The sequence below is a fragment of the Meriones unguiculatus genome (assembly GCF_030254825.1).
Source record: "Meriones unguiculatus strain TT.TT164.6M chromosome X unlocalized genomic scaffold, Bangor_MerUng_6.1 ChrX_unordered_Scaffold_30, whole genome shotgun sequence".
Taxonomy (NCBI): Eukaryota; Metazoa; Chordata; class Mammalia; order Rodentia; family Muridae; genus Meriones; species Meriones unguiculatus.
This window is the reverse complement of record NW_026843706.1, coordinates 2,499,495-2,518,649: the sequence shown is the minus strand read 5'-3', so window position 1 is coordinate 2,518,649 and position 19,155 is coordinate 2,499,495. Positions and strand designations below refer to the sequence as shown.

The window sequence follows — 19,155 nt, the reverse complement described above, 5'->3', positions numbered from 1 at the left end:
GAACTGTTTTTAAATGATTTCCTACTGTCTCTGAGAATGTTCTGTCATTCTGAAGTTGTAAGTAAATTTAGCTTTCTAAGCATGTTTAGTTCTAATTTTTTAAAATAAGAAATCCAGAGATGGTTTAGAGCATGCTGGAAAATGAGTGCCCCGTAAATATAAGTGAGAGATTGGAGCATCAGTGTAAAGTCCTGGAACCAGTCCCTTTCTGGTACCAAGAGCTGAGTGATCATAGTATTACTACAGAGAGGATTCACACCTAATCTGGATTTACTTTTCATTATTTTTTTTTAAAATAAGGACAAAGGGATCAATAAAAGGCATATTACATCTAACTAACTTTTGTTGGTTTTTGTTTGTTTTCTTGTTTTTTGAGACAGGGTTTTTCTGTATAGCATTGTCCTGGAACTTTCTCGGTAGACTAGGCTGAACTCATAGAGATCAACCTGCCTCTGCCTCCCTAAAAGCATGTGCCATCACTGCCCAGTGCATCTAGCCTTTATTTGACATAAATCAGTATAAGCTTTAGTTCTGGTCATGAATATTTTTTGCTTCTGAGTGTGAAACTTGGGGCTTTATGCATGGTAGCCTAGGAATTTACCACTGAACCCTGCCCTTATCCCCCTGAACATAAAGACTTTGACATGGTAGATTTCTAATACAACACATTTTACTGACAGTCAAAACTTTTATCAAATGAACCAGGTGTGTTGCCACATCCCAGCACCTGGGAAGCTGAGGTAGGAGGATTTCTCACAAGTTGAAGATCAGCCTAAGCTACATAGTGAGTTTCAGGCCAGCCAAGGTTACATAGTATGACCCTGTCTCATAAAACTTGCCCATCATTACCACCACTACCACCACCACCACCAAAATCCCCAAATTAAATGAAATACAGTTTGTAGTTTCTAAAAGGTAAGATTTATTTTATCATAAGCCCCATAGTAGTAGCACTTTGTTTCTACATCCTCTTCAGAAGATTGGAGCATGGTAGAAAAGGGAGGATGAAGCTTACAACCAAGATACAAACTTGGACATGCTACTTTTTGCACCCATCCTGAGATTTAAGTTAGCATTTTAGGATGTAAGACGGGTCAGAAGTGTCTGTTAACAGTTATAGCTGATGTTTCCTGTAAGGAAGAAAATTTATCTAAAGGAGTAAGGTTCAGAGCCTAACAATGAAGGAAATATTAATACAGAACATTTTCTTTGGGTTAGTGGAAATAATGTTGGACATAAAAAAGTTTTATGGCTGTGGGTATAGCTTAGTAGGAGAGAATATGCCTAGCATATGTATGTATGGTCTTGAGTTTGATCATCAGGAGTAATCAGAAAGTGAAACAGCTGATAGTATCTTAAATTTGTTGCCTAAAAACTTAATTTTTAGACTGTAGTCAGTTTTAGTAGATATTTGAAATCAGATTTTGAGTTCAACCTAGTAAATTGTAGGGAAATACCTGTTATATTACAAGTTAATTTCACTTCTTAACAGGTAATAAAAAGTTACCTTTAAAATTTGCTTATTTAATAAATGGATTGTATAATATTTGAGAGGAATCAGAATTTTTACTTTGTTCTAGTGACTAGCTGTTTTAGTGCCATTAAGGAACCACAATCAGAATTAATCCTTGGTCATATTTCTTCTTTCCCTAACTATGAATATATGTAGGTACACAATTACATTAACATGAAAAGTTTTGAGAAGGAAATGGCCAACTAAAAATTTAGACCACTATTTTTAAGAGATATGTATGTCCTAGGATTTTATCTTAAAGGAAAACTATCACTTGTATAATAAAATTCTTAATGTATGAAAGTAGGAAAAGTAATAATCTTTCAAAGCGTTAAAACAAGACAGCTTTTAATGTTTATGAATGGAGAAAGAAAGTAATTCAGAACATGAAAGCTGTGTCATTCTTTGTATATTTGTCTTTTGAGAGCACCTGATAGACAAATGGCTTAGCTGTTACATGAGGAATGGATGATGGAAGAAATGCTTTTTTATGAAAAGATGAGCAGCATTTGTTTTTTGGTAACTCTTCTTCATGAATACACTTCGAAGAATTTCTTTCATATGGTTCAGCCCTATGCTTTCTGTTTTAAAATAGAGTGCATGTGTGGTATAAAATTACTTAGACAAGACTTAGTAGAGGCATTAGTTTTACCTCCACAATGAAATAAGAAATTGGTTGTACTTGCTGCTACCAAGTAGCTTTTAAAAAAGCACAGCAGTAAGTATCTTTGGGAAAAGAGAAAAGCAGATCTATAACTTGCCTTGGCCAAAAGAAATAGGAACTAAATTTCTTTGGTTGGAAGATCTTTGAATTAACTATTTCAAAAGGCCTGAATTTCATTATTGGAGGTTTAGAGGTAGAATAGTTTGATTGGACTTGAACATAGAAGTGAATCTTATAAGCTCTTTGGAACTTGCTTCAAAGGAGCACAGAATGAATGGGGAAGAGGACAAAGAAACTAGGTTGGGTATAAAATGCAAGACTGGATGGTAAGGTGGGCCAGTATGATGACCTCCAAGAGCCAGATTTATAATGTGGAAGAGGATGTCTGGTCATATAGCCTACTCTTCTGAGACACTGGGATTCCTACTTGCGGTTCCTGCTGGTAGTCACAAATGAACTGCTTCCAGTGGCAGAGGGCTTATTGATTCCAGAGGTTCAGTTGTCCTGGTTTGAGGGAAATAGATAACTCTCTAATTATTGCAAAAGACTGTAATCCTTGTGTGTTTGTATATGTGTGTGTGTATACTTATATATATATATACACACACACATATATATATATATACACATAGATATATACAAGAGAGAGATTTAAAACACAGTAGACCCCAGGAGCTCACTGCTAGTTGTATGATGAACACATGTGTAGACCACCCCCCCCAATGCTTCCAACTGAAAAACAGCTGATTTTCATTCTTTGAGAATATATGTAGTGTTCTTTGCTTTTCCTCATTTAACATTTTAAACATCAGTACATTTTGGATTAATTTCACATGCCATATATAACCAGTAAAAATAATGGTATATACTATAGTTCATTTAGGTAACTTTTTTCTTTGAGATAGGGTCTTTGGCTGGCCTGGAACTTGCTATGTATATCTGGATCTCCCAGAGATCCATCTACCTCTACATCTCAAGTGCTGGAATTAAAGGCCTGTGCCACCTGAAGCATTCCTCTTTTTATTTGTTAATAGATTAAGTAGTTCATGGGGGACAGATTTTACTTTTTCTTCTACTTGCTACTTCAACCTCTAAACTGCTGGTTTTTTTTTGTTTTTTTTTGTTTCTTTTGTTTTTAGTATCTTGTACTTTGTAAAGTGCCAGCATATTTTATCTTATTTTTATAGTTTGTCCCACTCTTTATGATACTTGCTCTATGAGCTTGTTTTTTTTTTTTTTTTTTTTTTTTTTTTTTTTTTTTTTTAATTTTTGAGACAGTTGTTCTCTGTGTAATAGCCGTGACTATCCTGGACTTTTCTCTGTAGACCAGGCTGCTGGCCTCAAACTCATAAAGATTCACCTGCCTCTTCCTATCCCAGTGCTGGGATTGAAGGTGTGCTCAACCACACCTGGCCTTATGAGATTTTTTTTTTAACATCTGAATTTCAGGTAACTCTTTGTGCACCACATCAGGTTTTTTACTTTCTATTTTCTTCCATCAGTGTGTTTTGCAATTAAGGAGTTAGCTTTATACTTCAGCCTCCAAGCTTCCTTGCATAGCTTCTGACTTTTGAAAAAAATTTGAAAGCTACCTGTCTAGTATGTGAAGTTTTCTCCTTTCTCAGTCTCTGAGTAATAAGACTGCTTTCTGTAGAATAGTATTCTATTAGTATGTCACTACTCATATTTATTTATACTTTTAGGTCCAAAGTAGGTTCCTCTCATTTCTGCCTGCCTTTTAATGTAACAGCTGGTGATTTTTATATGTAGTCATATGACAGACACTGAACTAAATCCTTTGCACATGGACTGTTTCAGTCATTTGTCAGAGTTAAAAGCATGGATGCTATTGTTACCCCAATAATAACAGATGAGGAAACAGGATTAAAGGTCCAAGGTTGTATAACTAATGTGTTCCCAAATCAGAAAATTTCTAAATGGAATCCTTAATCTCCATACTGGATTTCTTAATAAGATGTTTAATTATTTGGAAATTTGTGTGTCACCCAGACCACTTTATTTCATTACTTAAATATGTAATTTGAGGTTTGTGGTTCTTGTTAATTTAGTTTTGTGTTTTTTCCTCCTCTTCACTCCCTCTCTCCCTTCCTTTTTCTTTCTATCAAGATACAGTTTCATGTAGCACAGGCTGGTATCCATCTTCCTCTGTAGCTGAAGATGTTCTTAAAATCCTGATCTTTCTGACTGGTAGGATGATAGGTTGCACCACCATGATTAATTCTTGTTGACTTACAGAGTATGGACCTTTAGTTCCAACAAATCAATAAGAAAACGATAAAGCATACCATTAGACAATTTATAGAAAAAGTAAATAAGAAAGGAAAATACTCATTTTTACTAATAAAATTTTAATCTGCTATGTCTGCTCCACCCTCCAAGACAAGATTTCACTAGGCAATCCAGGCTGATTTCCACTTGGCCTCCTGTGGACTAGATTCCAGGCATGTGCCACCATGCCAGGCTTGAAGTAGAGTTTTGATGGTTTTAAATTCTTTTCAGGTGTTGGGAATTAAACCTCAGTTTATATATGTTAGGCAAGTGCACTACCATTGAGCTATATACCCAACTCAGTGCCAGGGTACTGTTGTTCTTCAGAAAGTGAGCAGAATATACTGTGCAGGTTAGGGAGATAACTCTGTTTGTAGTGTGCTGCTTGCCTGCATTTAAGACCTGAGTTCAGTTCTCAGTACCAGTAAAATGACTGACTGACTGAATATTCTGTGAGCATCTTTTCATGTTAATAAGTTATCAATGATGTTATCCTTAGTAGCTGAACTAGTCTCATTGTTCCTCATAAGAGATAAGACACTTAGGTCTTCTCTCTCTCTCTCTCTCTCTGGTTCTTTTTTATTTTTAAATTGTATATTATGTATACAGTGTTCTGCCTGCATGCCAGAAGAGGGCACCAGATCTCATTGTAGATGGTTGTGAGCCACCATGTAGTTGCTGGGAATTGAACTCTGGACCTTTGGCAAAGCAGCCAGTGCTCTTAACCTTGAGCCATCCTTCCAGACACCCCCCCCCCCCCGCCTTGGTTCTTCATTGATGTTTTTTAAACAGGTGAAGTAAAAATAGTAAAGATCATGTCTTTTTCATTATTACAGTCATATGTTTACATTGTTTATTTGATGAATTCTTCTGCACTTGTTTTGCCAGAAAGAAATGAGCTGAATGTGTAATCATTGTAATTTTGGTAACTGATATTTTTTTAATTTGATACAGAATTTCATGTAGCCCAAGCTGGCTTCAGATTTTCTATGTAGTCAAAGGTGGCCTTGCAGTTCTGATCCCCTTGCCTCTGCCTCCCAAGTGCTGAGATTACAAAATGTGGACCAACACACCAGGCATGACTGATTTTGTTTGGATTGGTTGGTTTTGTTTTGTTTGTATGTTTTTTCAAGACAGGGATTCTCTGTATAACTGCCCTGACTGCTGTGAAACTTTATTAGTAGACCAAGCTGTCCTCAACTTTACACATTCATATTCCTCTGCTGAATGGTAGTTTTTGTTAAGGACAGTTACAGTTTCTTTGAGAAGAATCATTAGGTCCAATCTCTTGCTAGTTTTTTAAATTATTATTAATGAACATATTATTTAAAGATTTTTCTAAAACAGAACAGAATCTGTATTCTGGACATGCTGGAAATGATAAACCAACTTCAGAGTAAAATTGTCTTCGTATCCTAATCTACTAGTTTTAGTTATGTAAATAGCAATATCCTAAGCCTCAATTTTCTTAGCAGGAAATCAGGTAGTGTTAACTGCTCTCTCACAGGTGAAGTACCCAATACAGCTACTGTTTGTCATCTTCTGGAGTTAGAAAAGATGTCTGCCTTCACTAGTTTAGTGAAGCCCATGGAGGGAGCATCCATATCAAAGTAGTGGTCTTATTTACATAGACGAAATGCTTGCAGTTAGAGGAAATCAGTTATACTGAATACAGTTAAGAAAACACATAACTTTGATTGCATGCTATATTGGATATCTTTTTGGACTTATCTAGGAAAATTAATGACAAGGATGGATTAATGAAAGAAACCTAGGAGGGAGGAAGAAAAAGCTCGTATGTCTGCTTTTGACTTTTTATTGAGCTAACATTTTGGATTTCCAACAGACATGGAAGTTTCTACCTTTAGCACCCTGCCTGCAATTTACCTGCCAGGGAATTGAATACCTTTCCCAAGCTAGCTGCTTTTCTCATACTGATAACCCACCACTCTTGTGTAAATAAATGCCTCAAGTTTCAATCCACAGATCACATTAAAGTTCTCACTTTTCTACTCTGTTCAATATCAGATTAGTCAAGGACACTGTAAAATTGTTTCCAGTGCTGTAGAAATGCACTCAGGGCCTTGCCACATAGTAGGCAAGTACTCTTCTTAGCTACATCTTTAGCCCTTGGTTCTCTTCCTGCCTGGGGGCTGCCTTCTAGCAGCCCACAAGTCAGGAGGGGCAGGAGATGAGAAGCATGTCTGGAATGGCCAGTGAGGGCGAGAACAAGAACAAACTGTACAGGGATCACACACCCCGGGGACAGCTGGTGGCTAGTTCAACTTTAATTTCAGAGAGCAAAGGTTGTATACCCCTAGAGGAATAAGGTGGGGGCTCCAAGAATAGGTGTACATAATTGGTTGGAACTAGGCACTTCAAGGATGCTTGATTTGCATTATACAGCATGCTCCTCTTATAAGAATAGAATGTTAGTACCTAATTAACATATAGGCACAGGAAGGGGAGAGCTAGCAGGGAACCCTGCCGAAGGGAGAGAGTTCTGCATTTAGTGCCGAACTAGTAATGGGTATCAGGTACAAGCAAGAGCTGCAACCTCAACCAGCACGGTGCCTCCAACAGTCTTAAGATAAAGATTTTTCCCCTCTCTCCACACTGTTCCTGTCCAGGTATAGGATCCTTTTACTGCATCTTTGCCATTAAGAAACAGGTTCTCTCACCCCCTGCTGGTTTCCAGCATCCTCTTTTACAAAGTATTTCTTGGACATTTCAGGTTGGTTTGATATGTTCTTAATACCAGTATCTAAAGTGCTAGTATACAGAGATGTGCTGTAATAGTTCATACCTGACAAATTATTCTATTGGCCAATTTATGTATGCTTTTGGTTTTCTAAATATATCCTAAGTTATTTGAGGAAACAAACCACTTCTTACACTTGCCTTTATATCTTCCCATAGTGCTTCCCAAAGATCTCGACAGTAATCATATTAAAGTAGTTGTGGTTCCAAAAACAGAAGAGTGTTGCACTTATTTTTAAACTATATTTTATTTGGGGTTCCTTAAAACCTCTCCCTTCCAGGGCCAGAGAGATGGCTCAAAGGTTAAGAGCACAGGCTGCTCTTCCAAAGGTCCTGAGTTCAATTCCCAGCAACCACATGGTTGCTCACAACCATCTATAGTGAGATCTGGTGCCCTCTTCTGGCATGCAGGTGTACATGCAGGCAGAACACTGAATAAATTTAAACAAAACAAAACTTCTCTCTTCCAATTCTCCAATCCTAGGTAGGAGAGAAGGTTAGTGGGGAGGGGCTTTGCTTCTCTGGGCTGTTTAGGGTCAATGGGTTCTTTTTGGTGCTATACCAGTCTCCGTCAACAGCAAATGTAGCATGCAGTCTCCTCTAAGCTGCTATGCCACAAAGCCTCTCTGCTTTGTCTCTCCAGACCACCACACCTTTAGTCTCTGGTCTCCAAACTGCCACACCTTCTCTTTCTGGGCTCACATATTTATATACCTCAGAGTCCTAGACCACGTTGCCCTCTGTGAGGCACGAGGCACACCAGCTAGCAAAGATCATGCTCCACATGAGGCATTTATCAGCTGTGCACAAACTAAAATCCCACACTTGGGATTAAAACAAAAACATTTACATAAAAAAACTGAGTTTTTTTTTTTAAACCCAAACTTAGATTACAGATAAGTTACCTATTGTCTGCAGAATTATTACTATGGAGTTGTTTATGTCAAACTGTCTTTTTGTGTATATATGTATGTTTTTTCCAGATGAGTTTCTTTGGGTAGCTCTGACTGTCCTGGAACTCACTCTGTAAATTAGGCTGGCCTCAAACTGACTAGTCTTTTTTTATTTTTAATTTTATTTATTTAGTTATTTATTTCAATTATTACAATTTATTCAGTTTTCAGACTAGTCTTTATGTCAAAAACATACTCGAAATTTTGTATGTATGTGAAGTTTTCACTAACTTACCACCATAACTCTCCAAATGATGCACTTGAGGTTGTTTTATGGTATATATTATCATTGGTTAAGGAAACTGCAGATACGGTCTTTTTCCACTGTGAAACCTGATCCCCACATGTAGCCTAGGACTTAACGTAATAGGTGTCTGATAGACTTTCATAAATGTTTTTCTATTTAAAAATTAACTTGTACTTTAAAAAGAGGTTGTTTGTTTTTAAGGGTTTGGGAACATATATGTGTGATTATAAGTACAAGTTATAAAAGCAGTTATAAAGAAAAAGCTTTGTAGAAAACAAAGTATATAATTTTGCCAGGAAAAACAGTTTTAGCAAAGGAGTCTTAAAATAATATTCTGATCATTTTAGTAGGCATTAATTGTTTCATTTCCATTTATGCTTTAACTTTTGATTAAATTCTTTTAAATTCCTAGGTTAAAACATCAGAATTTTATAGATACTCTCGACAGCTGCGCTATGAAGTTGACCAAGCATTGACTTACTTCCAGAATGTTCACCAGCAGCCCTTACTGGACATGAAATCAAGCCGTATTCGTTCTGCCAAACCCCAAACTACAGTATTCCGAGGAATGATTGGGCACAGTATGGTTAATAGTAAAATTCTTCTGTTAAAGAAACCAAGAGTCTGGTGGGAACTGGAGGGCCCCCAAGTACCTCTAAGGCCAGACTGCCTTGCTATTGTCAATAACTTTGTATTCCTGTTAGGTGGAGAAGAACTGGGCCCAGATGGAGAATTCCATGCCTCATCAAAAGTGTTCAGGTATGATCCAAGACAAAATTCTTGGCTGCGCATGGCAGACATGTCTGTACCTCGTTCAGAATTTGCTGTTGGTGTTATTGGGAAGTTTATTTATGCTGTAGCTGGCAGAACAAGGGATGAGACTTTCTACTCAACAGAGAGATATGATATCACTAATGATAAGTGGGAATTTGTAGATCCTTATCCAGTTAACAAATACGGACATGAGGGGACAGTGCTCAGTAACAAGTTGTTTATCACTGGAGGAATAACTTCATCTTCTACATCTAAACAAGTGTGTGTGTTTGACCCCAGTAAAGAAGGGACCATAGAACAGAGGACCAGGAGAACTCAAGTAGTCACCAACTGCTGGGAGAATAAGAGCAAGATGAATTACGCCAGATGCTTTCACAAGATGATCTCTTACAATGGCAAGCTTTATGTCTTCGGTGGTGTCTGTGTGATCTTGAGGGCCTCTTTTGAATCTCAGGGCTGCCCTTCCACAGAGGTATACAACCCAGATACTGATCAGTGGACCATCTTGGCGTCCATGCCGATTGGTAGAAGTGGCCATGGTGTGACTGTGCTGGACAAACAGATAATGGTCCTTGGGGGCCTTTGTTATAATGGCCATTACAGTGATTCCATTCTCACCTTTGACCCAGATGAAAATAAGTGGAAGGAGGATGAGTACCCTCGTATGCCCTGCAAGCTGGATGGTTTACAAGTTTGCAACTTACATTTTCCGGACTATGTACTGGATGAGGTTAGACGTTGCAACTGATGACAGCTTTTTCCCTTAAAAAAAAAAAAAAAAAAGAAAAAAAAAGAAAAAGAAAAGAAAAACAAAAAAACAAAAACAAAAACAAAAAAAAACAGCAACAACAAAAAGGCTAAAAAAAAAAAGCATTTGTGATACAGTAGTTTAAAAGCATAAAGAAAAACCTCACCAGTTTTACTATCAAAGCCATTGTTCTAAAATTGTAAGTTTTTCATTTTGTGCTAGCATCTTTTATTTATTTTTTTTTGAGTGGCCTCAAACTCATGCAATAAGTTCATTTGAAGCACTAGCTCTTGAAACTACTCCCAAAAGCAGTTTATACACTGCTTCACTTACCTGGGAAGTTGATTTTCTGCTTTAAACATTTCTTTCAGATGTTAGTGTAGGATTTGTGCATCTTCTAAGTGGAGACCCAGTAAGTGTCACTGGATGTGATTTTACTCCCTCTTCGTTTGAACTCTTTTTGAACATTAGTCTGCTATATGTTTTGGTTTATTATTTAAAAGTTTAAAACTCTTGACCTTTTTGCATGGCTTTTGCTGAAAATGCAAAAATTTAAATTTTCTACAAAAGTTTTTTATATCAGAACACTATTTCTAAGCTGCCTTCTCTTATCTGCATTGTGTTAGTGAAAGCATACCCATACTCACATACATCCTATAAATATATAAGGCACATCCCTTTTATGTGTGGTTAGGATTCTATATTTTTAAGCTAGTGCACTTGCACACACGGTTCGCTGTACTTGTTGAAATTTAGATGTAATGTCTTTAATGTATTAATATTTTTAGAAAGTTAAAATAACTGGAGTCCTCATTCTGTATCAAAGTAGTCTATCTTCAGTCCATACTAGTTCAGTGAAATTTGAACTTCTATTTCTGAAACATGTATGGATTTATTAAAACTAATGTTTGACATTTTGTTTTCAAAACTAAACATTAATATTTCATATTGCTGTATATTTTTCTTGTTTGAAAGTGTTTTTCTTTGCAGTATGCTTAATGTTGTTTGCCCTGTTTTAGTGAGAATTGGAGTGGTCTGTGTCAAGCTCTGACCCTGCATCATGTAAGCACTTTTAAAGAAAAGTTAGGTAATACCAGATTCCTAAGTAAACGCCCCTTAAAAGTGCAACTCCTGTTGTTTCTATTCAGTAAGGCTGCTGGAGGTGTTAATTGTGGGGCAGCAGTTCTTACACAGTTTGAGCTCAGTTTTGACTTACAGGTAAGAAATAAGTTATAATGTTGCTGGTTATATCTGCTTGATTAGTTTGTACAAAATAATTCAGTGGCACTAGAGAGAGATGTCAACCCTCAGTGTTTTCTTCTGTTTTTTGTTTCTGAAAGCTACTAGCATGAAGGATAGTCACCAGAAGGTTTAGAATGAATCTCAAATAGCTGTTTTAAAGGCATTTGTAATAAACGGTTTAGGATTAGCTGCACATTTCAACTCTTTAAATGCAAAGGAAGGAAATATAGCTGACAGAATTAAACAAGAGTGATCTGTGAGTGGATAATTCAAACTGATGCCATTTTTGTTTCTCATGAACAGTCTGTATGTGACTAAATCTTAACCTGGCATAGATTGCCAGATATGTGATTTTTGGTGCAATATTGTAATAATGCCTTCTATATGGCTGCTGTTGTATAAAACTTTCTGGTTATTTTGTTTTATTTTTGCTGCTGGCACCATTGAACATAAAATGGAAGTGTGAAGTCATGGAAATGTGACGATTTTGGTTTATTTTTCTCCCCTTCCCACCACACTGCAGTTCATAGTGTGAAGAAAGCCTGATTTTCAAAACTGTAAAACCAGAGGTGTTTGAGGTTTAGAAAGTGCCAGGTACACAAGTAGCTTTTAAAAAGGAAAACCTTTTTTTTTTTTTTTTCTTTTAGGAATCAAAGTAGTGGCTTCTTTTATATGGTTCTTCAATTTTCATTAGGTGGTCTTTCATTTATTTATTTTGGAAAATAAAGTTTGATATTTGAGTTTCCCTTAGAATGTGGGTAATTTTTTTTAAGTAAGTTTATTTTGTTTTTGGAAACTATAAATTAGGTTAGCCATCTAATTATTTTTTAATATACTTAGAAGTCTATATGTGTTGCTTTAAAGAAAATGTCTTCGTTATTTTCCTTGATATCTTTTGCTGGAAATGACCAAGGAAAGGACATCAGACAGGGTACTCATATCAAAAACTTTACACTCCAGTAGCAGTTTTCTGTAATTGCTTGATACAACTCCATAGTCCTGTGTAGGTTAACATCTGCGCAAACAATTGACTGTTCTTGGTCTTCCATTTTGAAGATACAAGGCCAAGGTCAGTGATTGTTTCAGAAAATTCATGAAATCTTAACTTGAACTGATTCTGGGTTCAGCTTCACGTAAGTCATGTCTGACTATAATCTTAGCAGTAGTCAGTTTTGAGCTTTAAGACTAGTTACTATTGCTTGGGTTCTGAATGTATCAGGAAACTGTAGTTCTAATTTAGATTATAAATCCACAAATAACTTACATTCCCTTTTAAAATTATGGTTTAATAGCTGCAATAGATTTATTTTTATTATACTAAACTATGGAAAATTTTTCAGAGTTTTTTTTCAAGCTCTTCTGTGCTTTATTTGAAACCACTTTGTTAACATGCATTATATATGCTGAAGATTGTCATTTTGAAAAAAAAAACTCAGTAAGTGGTTTTAAATTATATGGTTTAACTGTTAGGATCTTTAAATGTGTCATCTTCCAGTTCACATTTTAAATACTAGACTTCACAAAAAAAGCTGATTTTCTTTAATGGCATTTTAATGGCACTACTTATTTTCTTATATGTCTTTGACCTTCTAAGTTTTGATGTTAAAGAAAATCCTTGCACTCCAGCCTCTTCATAAAATACAAGATTCTCATGTTGAAGGTTTTGTATTAGAAGAAATGCTACTAAAAGGCAAAGCATTATAGAATGATTAGCTTTTCTTGATAGCTTTTTCTGTGTTCTCATTGCCCTGCTCTGTGTGAGTGTTGCTCTAATTGTGAAATACTTACTGAGCCCTTCACATATCTGTTTTAAAGCAGCACCTTTGGACACCTCATTCTGGGAAGCTTGCTTGAATCACAGTAAAGGACATACACACTTGTGTGGGAAGAAGTGGTAAAATGGAGAGATTTGTCTTAATTACATGAAACTAAGCTTTAAAATATTTTATAACAAATTATTTGAGCTGCATAATCTAAACATGTCTAATGTTTTGTGGGACTATTTTTATATATGTATATGTGGGTATAGGTCATACATTTCAGTTTATAATATAAATTGATATTTCAGTTTATAAGCTATCTCTCAAAAGAGACTAGCTCTCTTGAGAATACGTAATTTAAAGTTTTAGACTGGTAAAACAACATAGACAGTAGTGTAAATTAGAAATAATTGAGGGCTATACGGCAATGAAACTGCTAGTGCCAGTTTTCTTGTTTGCCTACAACATTTTCAGTTTTCTTTTTGTATTCTGAACATTTTGAGAGACCATACAGTTGTTCAGTTACATTTAGAGTCAGTCGGGGAATAAATATCTTCTAAAAAAAGAGATTTATCTTAAAAATTAAAGTTCTGAAAAATTAGTTTATTGAGAGTTTATTACTTCAAATAGTCCATAGGCATAGACTGGAATAGATAATTTCATGGAAATCTCATCCTTTCACTATATCAGTATAACTCCAAATATGTGAGTAACATTGAAAAGCTATCAGCTTGTTCCCTCTTAAAATTCTTGGGTTTTCTTTTGATGTCTTTGGGAACAACTGCATTAAAAGTTACTAATCTATATCAGTAAAAGTATATCACTAAAGATTGGGTGTTGTTTAGGAATGTTCCTAAGAGGTGATCAGAAAGGTTCTTCTTTTTTTTTTTAAACCTAACTCGTATATGCCCTATACTCTTGGGTATACTTTGTCTATAGAAAAATATTTTGACCTTTAGGTACCTTTGGGGCCAATAGTCAAATAATCATAGGGCCGATATTAAAATCTTAGACTAATTTAAGGTTTGCCTTTTATACCTGTTTTGAAAGCCTTTACATTTTTTTGTCAGGTAATTTTTCCCAAGCCGTGGATATAATCTATTCAACATGTTTATGCTATCCATTCTGTTTTTAAATTGAAAAAGTTAAAAGTGTTTATGAAGAAAAGTTTAAATAAAATATTTTTAATCTTTAAAACTATGTCTTTATCTGATTATTTAGTTTTTTAATTAAATAAATAATTCACTTTAAATCTTAATCATAGCCCCCTCCCTTCTCTCCTTCTGGTCCCACCCTCCCCTCCTTCTTTCTCCTTTCCCCCTTCCCATCCTCCTCAGAAAAGGGCAGCTTCCCCGCCCCACTCCTCCCAGTACATTAATTCCCATCAGGACTGAGCACATCTTCTACAATGTCCTGGCAAGGCAGTCCCACCAAGGGGAAGTGCTCGAAAAGTATATAACAGAGTCCTCGTCAGAAGCAGCCCCTCCTCCTCTTACTAGGAGACACACATGAAGACCAAGCTGCCTGATTATTTGTTTTTTTTTAAATTTAGTCCTTTGCATTCAAGTCACTATAATAACTTAATAAATCAAGTACATTTTGTAACCCTTCAACATGCTTAGAAAAGTGTGGTTTCTACCAGTGTTTTCAGCAGATTATTCAAATGAGAGCATTAGAGTAAAGTTATTTATATTCTATGCAGTGGAAATGATAAAACAAAGCCAAGTAGTTAAAGGTCCACTAAAAAGAGTTTTGTAGTCGCCCAGAATAGAAATAATAGAACCGAGAAAAGGCAGTTGGTGAGCTTTAGATTTTCTCTACTATGTTTCATTTGTTGTTCTTAAAGGTATTTCTTACTTAGAAAATAGGCAGAGGACTTGGTTATGCTAATGAGGGAATATGAAGCAGTAAAAAAAAAAAAAAAAAAAAAGAAAAGAAAATAAAGTGCCAGAGGAAAAAGTAGCCTGTTGTGGGAGTTCAGGGGTCTTAATAGCCATTGAGGAAGACAAGGACCAGTTTCGTGGAAGAATTGACTTTGTACTTGGTTATGCAGGAGTGACTTTTCATTGGATTGTGCAGATTAAATGGGATTTCTCAACTGGGAGGATATGGGAAAAAAGGGCGGCGAAGAAAGAAAAGACAAAAATGCATGTGGAAGTCACACAAGGCAGGATGCTCTGACAGAGACATGTACCCCGAGCCTACGACTTTAGCCTGCTTGGAGAACATTTGATTCTTTGATTCTGCTGTATTCTATTGCAGGTAGAAATAACATGACGTAGTGCCTAGTGAAATTTTATCTGAATGAAAAAAAAATGCCTGGACTAATTTTAACTTGTGTTTGTTCTGAGAATTTAAAAAAACAACTGTCAACAGAAAATATTGAAGAGTTGGTAAAAAAAAAAACAAAACTGACACTGTAAAATATAGCCAAGATATATTGTAAACATGTATAAAATTTTCAAATAACATAAGTTAAAATAAACTGACAGTAGCAAAAACAATAGAACCGTGTTTGTAATCTTAGTTTGTCCTGGAACTCACCCTGTAGACCAGGCCAGCTTCAAACTCCGATCCACCGGCCTCTGCCTCCCAAGTTCTGGGATTAAAAAGGCATGCACCACCACCACCACCCAGTGAAAAATACATTTTTTGTTTGTTTGTTTTTAAAGGCAGTCTCACTAAGCTCTGGTTGGACAAGAAACTTGTAACTCACATAGATCTGCCTGCCTCTGCATCCCAAGTGCTGTGATTAAAGGTGTGCCCCATGTCTTTCAATAGAAATATATTCTTTCTAATGGAGTTTAGTATGGTGGTGCATAGTCTTAAGAATCTGAAATGGGGAGCTGGAGAGATGGCTCAGTGGTTAAGAGCACTGGATGCTCTTACAGAGGTCCTGAATTCAATTCCCAACAACCACATGGTGGCTCACAACCATCTATAATGATACCTGATGTCGTCTTATGGTATACGTGTGCACCTGCATATATAAATTAATACATAAATAAACTTATTTTAAATAAATATTAAGGGAACGTGACGGGGCCTGGAGAGATGGCTCAGAGCTTAAGAGCACTGGCTGTTCTTCCAAAGGTTCTGAATTCAGTTCCCAGCAACCACATGGTGGCTCACAGCCATCTATAATGAGATCTGGTGCCCTCTTGTGAGTAGGCAGACATGCAGGCAGAGTACTGTATAAGTAACTAAATCTTGTTTTTAATTTTAATTTTTTTTTCACAATTTATTCATTACTTGAATATGAAGTCCCCTCCCTCAACTTTTCCCAGTCCCTTCCTCTCTCTTCCCCCCATCCCTTTGCCCTAGTCCACTGAAAGGGCTCCCCCCCTTTCAGTTCTCCTGCCATCTGCCCATTGCTTGTTAAGTCTCATTAGGACTGCCTTTATCATCTTCTGTGGCCTGGTAAGGCTGCATCACCAGGGGCAAGTGAACAAAGAGCAGGCGATTGAGTTCATGACAGAGGCAGCAGCCCCTGTTCCTCTTACTCAGACACCCATATGGAGACTGAGCTGCCAACTGGCTACATCTGAGCAGGTCTAGGTCCTCTCCATGCATGGTCTTGGTTGGTGAATCAGTCTTTGCAGGACCCCCTGGGCTCAGGTTTTTTAGCTTTGTCTACTTGTGGAGCTCCTGTCTTCTCCAAGTCCTTCTATCTCCCTTTGCCCCCTCCTTCCATAAAGCTCCCTGCACTCTGCCCAAAGTTTGGCTGTGAGTCTTTGGACCTGCTTCGATTCCTGTTGGGTGGAGCCTTTCAGAGGACCCTGTATAGTAGGCTCCCATCCTGTTGCCCCTCTTCCGCTACTTCTGGTGTCTATCCTGTTTTCCATTCTGAATGAGATTTAAGCATCTTCCCTAGGGTCCTCCTTAGTGTTTACTTAGCTTCTTTAGGTCTGCAAATTTTAGTATGGCTAGCTTATATTATAAATGAGAATATACCATGCCTGTCTTTCGATGATCTCCTCTAGTTCCATCCATTTGCCTGCAGATTTCATTATTTCCTTGTTTTTAATAGCTGAATAGTATTCCATTGTGTAAATGTGCCACAATTTCTGCATCCATTCCTCCATTGAGGCACATCTTGGTTGTTTCCAGATTCTGGCTATTACAAATAAAGCTGCTATGACCATAGTCCTTCATATGTCCAAAAAAAGCAAATGTCCTTGTTGAATGGTTGGGCATCTTTTAGGTATATACCCAGGAGTGGTATACTGGATCTTGAGGTACTGCTAGTCCCAATTTTCTGAGAAAGCATCAGATTGCTTTCCAAAGTGGTTGTATAAGTTTGCACTCCCACCAGCAATGGAGGAGGGTTCCCCTTTCTCCACATTCTCTCCAGCATGTGTTGTCACTTGAGTTTTTGATCTTAGTCTTTCTGATTGGTGTAAGGTGAATTCTCAGATTTGTTTTGATTTGCATTTCCCTGGTGAGTAAGGATGTTGAGCATTTAAGTGTTTTTGCCATTCAATATTCCTCTATTGAGAATTCTTTGTTTAGTTCTGTACTCCATTTTTAATTGGATTATTTGGTTGGTTGGTGTCTAATTTCTTGAGTTCTTTATATGTTCTGGATATTAGCCCTCTGTCAGATAAAGGGTTGGTGAAGATCCTTTCCCAGTCTGTAAGCTGTTGTTTTGTTCTGTTGACAGTGTCCTTTGCTTTACAGAAGGTTTTCAGTTTCAGGAGGTTCCATTTGTTGATTGTTGATCTTAGAGCCTGTGCTGTTGGTGTTGTTGTCTCCTTTGCCAACGAGTTTAAGGCTCTTCCCCACTTTTTCTTCTAACAGATTTAGTGCGTCTGATTTTATGTTGAGGTCTTTGATCCACTTGGACTTTAATTTTGTGCAGAGTGATAAATATGGCTCTATTTGCATTTTTCTACATACGGACATCAGTTAGACGAGCACCATTTGTTGAAGATGCTATCTTTTTTCCAATGTGTGGTTTTGGCATCTTTCTCAAAACTCAGGTGTCCATAGGTGAACGGGTTTATTTTTGGGTCTTCGATTTGATTCCATTGATCCACCATTCTGTTTCTAAGCCAGTCCCATGCAATTTTTATTACTATTGCTCTGTAGTACAGCTTGAGAGCAGGGATGGAGATACCTCCAGGAGATCTTCTGTTGTAGAGGTTTATCTTTAGTGATTCTGGGCTTCTTGTTATTCCATATGAAGTTGAGAATTTTTCTTTAAAGGTCTGTAAAGAATTGTGTTGGTAATTTGATGGGAATTGCATTGAATCTGTAGATTGCTTTTGGTAAGATGGCCATTTTTACTGTGTTAATCTTATCAAGCCATGAGCATGGGAGATCTTTCCATTTTCTGATATCTTCAATTTCTTTCTTCAGAGACTTAAAGTGTTTTTCTATACAAGTCTTTCACATGCTTGGTTAAAGTTACACTAAGATTATTTTATGTTTTTTTTTTTTTTGTGGCTATTGTGAAGGGTGTTGTTTTCCTAATTACTTTCTCAGCCCATTTGTCTTTGTCTTTTGTATACAGGAGGGCTTCAGATTCCTTTTTTTTTTTTTTAGTTTAATCCTGTATTTAGCCACTTTGCTGAAGGTGTCTATCAGCTGAACGAGTTCCTTGGCAGATTTTTTTTGTGTCACTCATGTATACTATCATATAATCTACCAACAGTGATACTTTGACTTCTTTTCAGATTTGAATATATATATGAGTTTATTTTTATATATATGCTAAATAAACAATAAATAAACTTATTTATCTTAAATAAATAAATCTAAAAAATGAAAGAAATATGAAGGGGCTGGAGAGATGGCTCAGAGATTAAGAGCACTGGCTGTTCTTCCAAAGGTTTTGAGTTCAATTCCCAACAATCACATGGTGGCTCATAATCATCTTTAATGAGATCTGGTGTCGTCTTGTCGTGTGTAGGCAGACATACAGGCAGAGTTCTGTATAAATAGTAATAAAATCTTTTTTTAAAAAAAAAACAATGTCAAGCAGGAAGATTACTATTTGAGGCTAGACTGTGCTCCACTGCAAGATCCTCTGCCACAAATAAATGCATCCTATTGTTTCAACTGAAGTTCACCTGGCTGTACTCACACAAATGGAGTCAGGCTGGGTGTGGTGGCACAGGACCTTTAATCCCAGCACTCGGCAGCAGAGGCAGTCAGATCTCTGTGAGTTCAGGGTCAACATAGTCTACAAAGAGAGTTCTAG

General features: G+C 36.7%; 1 protein-coding gene across 2 annotated transcripts in view; it reads left to right on the top strand.

Annotated features, from left to right (window-relative positions):
* Positions 1–14,147, top strand: part of Klhl15 (kelch like family member 15) — a 45,598-nt gene extending 31,451 nt beyond the window's left edge. For both annotated transcript variants that reach the window (XM_021628477.2, XM_021628478.2), the window contains exon 3: positions 8,839–14,147. In XM_021628477.2, the coding sequence (XP_021484152.1) occupies positions 8,839–9,948 (1,110 nt within the window). In that variant the 3' untranslated portion in view covers positions 9,949–14,147. The remainder of the gene's footprint in view (positions 1–8,838) is intronic.
* Positions 14,148–19,155: the final 5,008 nt, after the last annotated feature.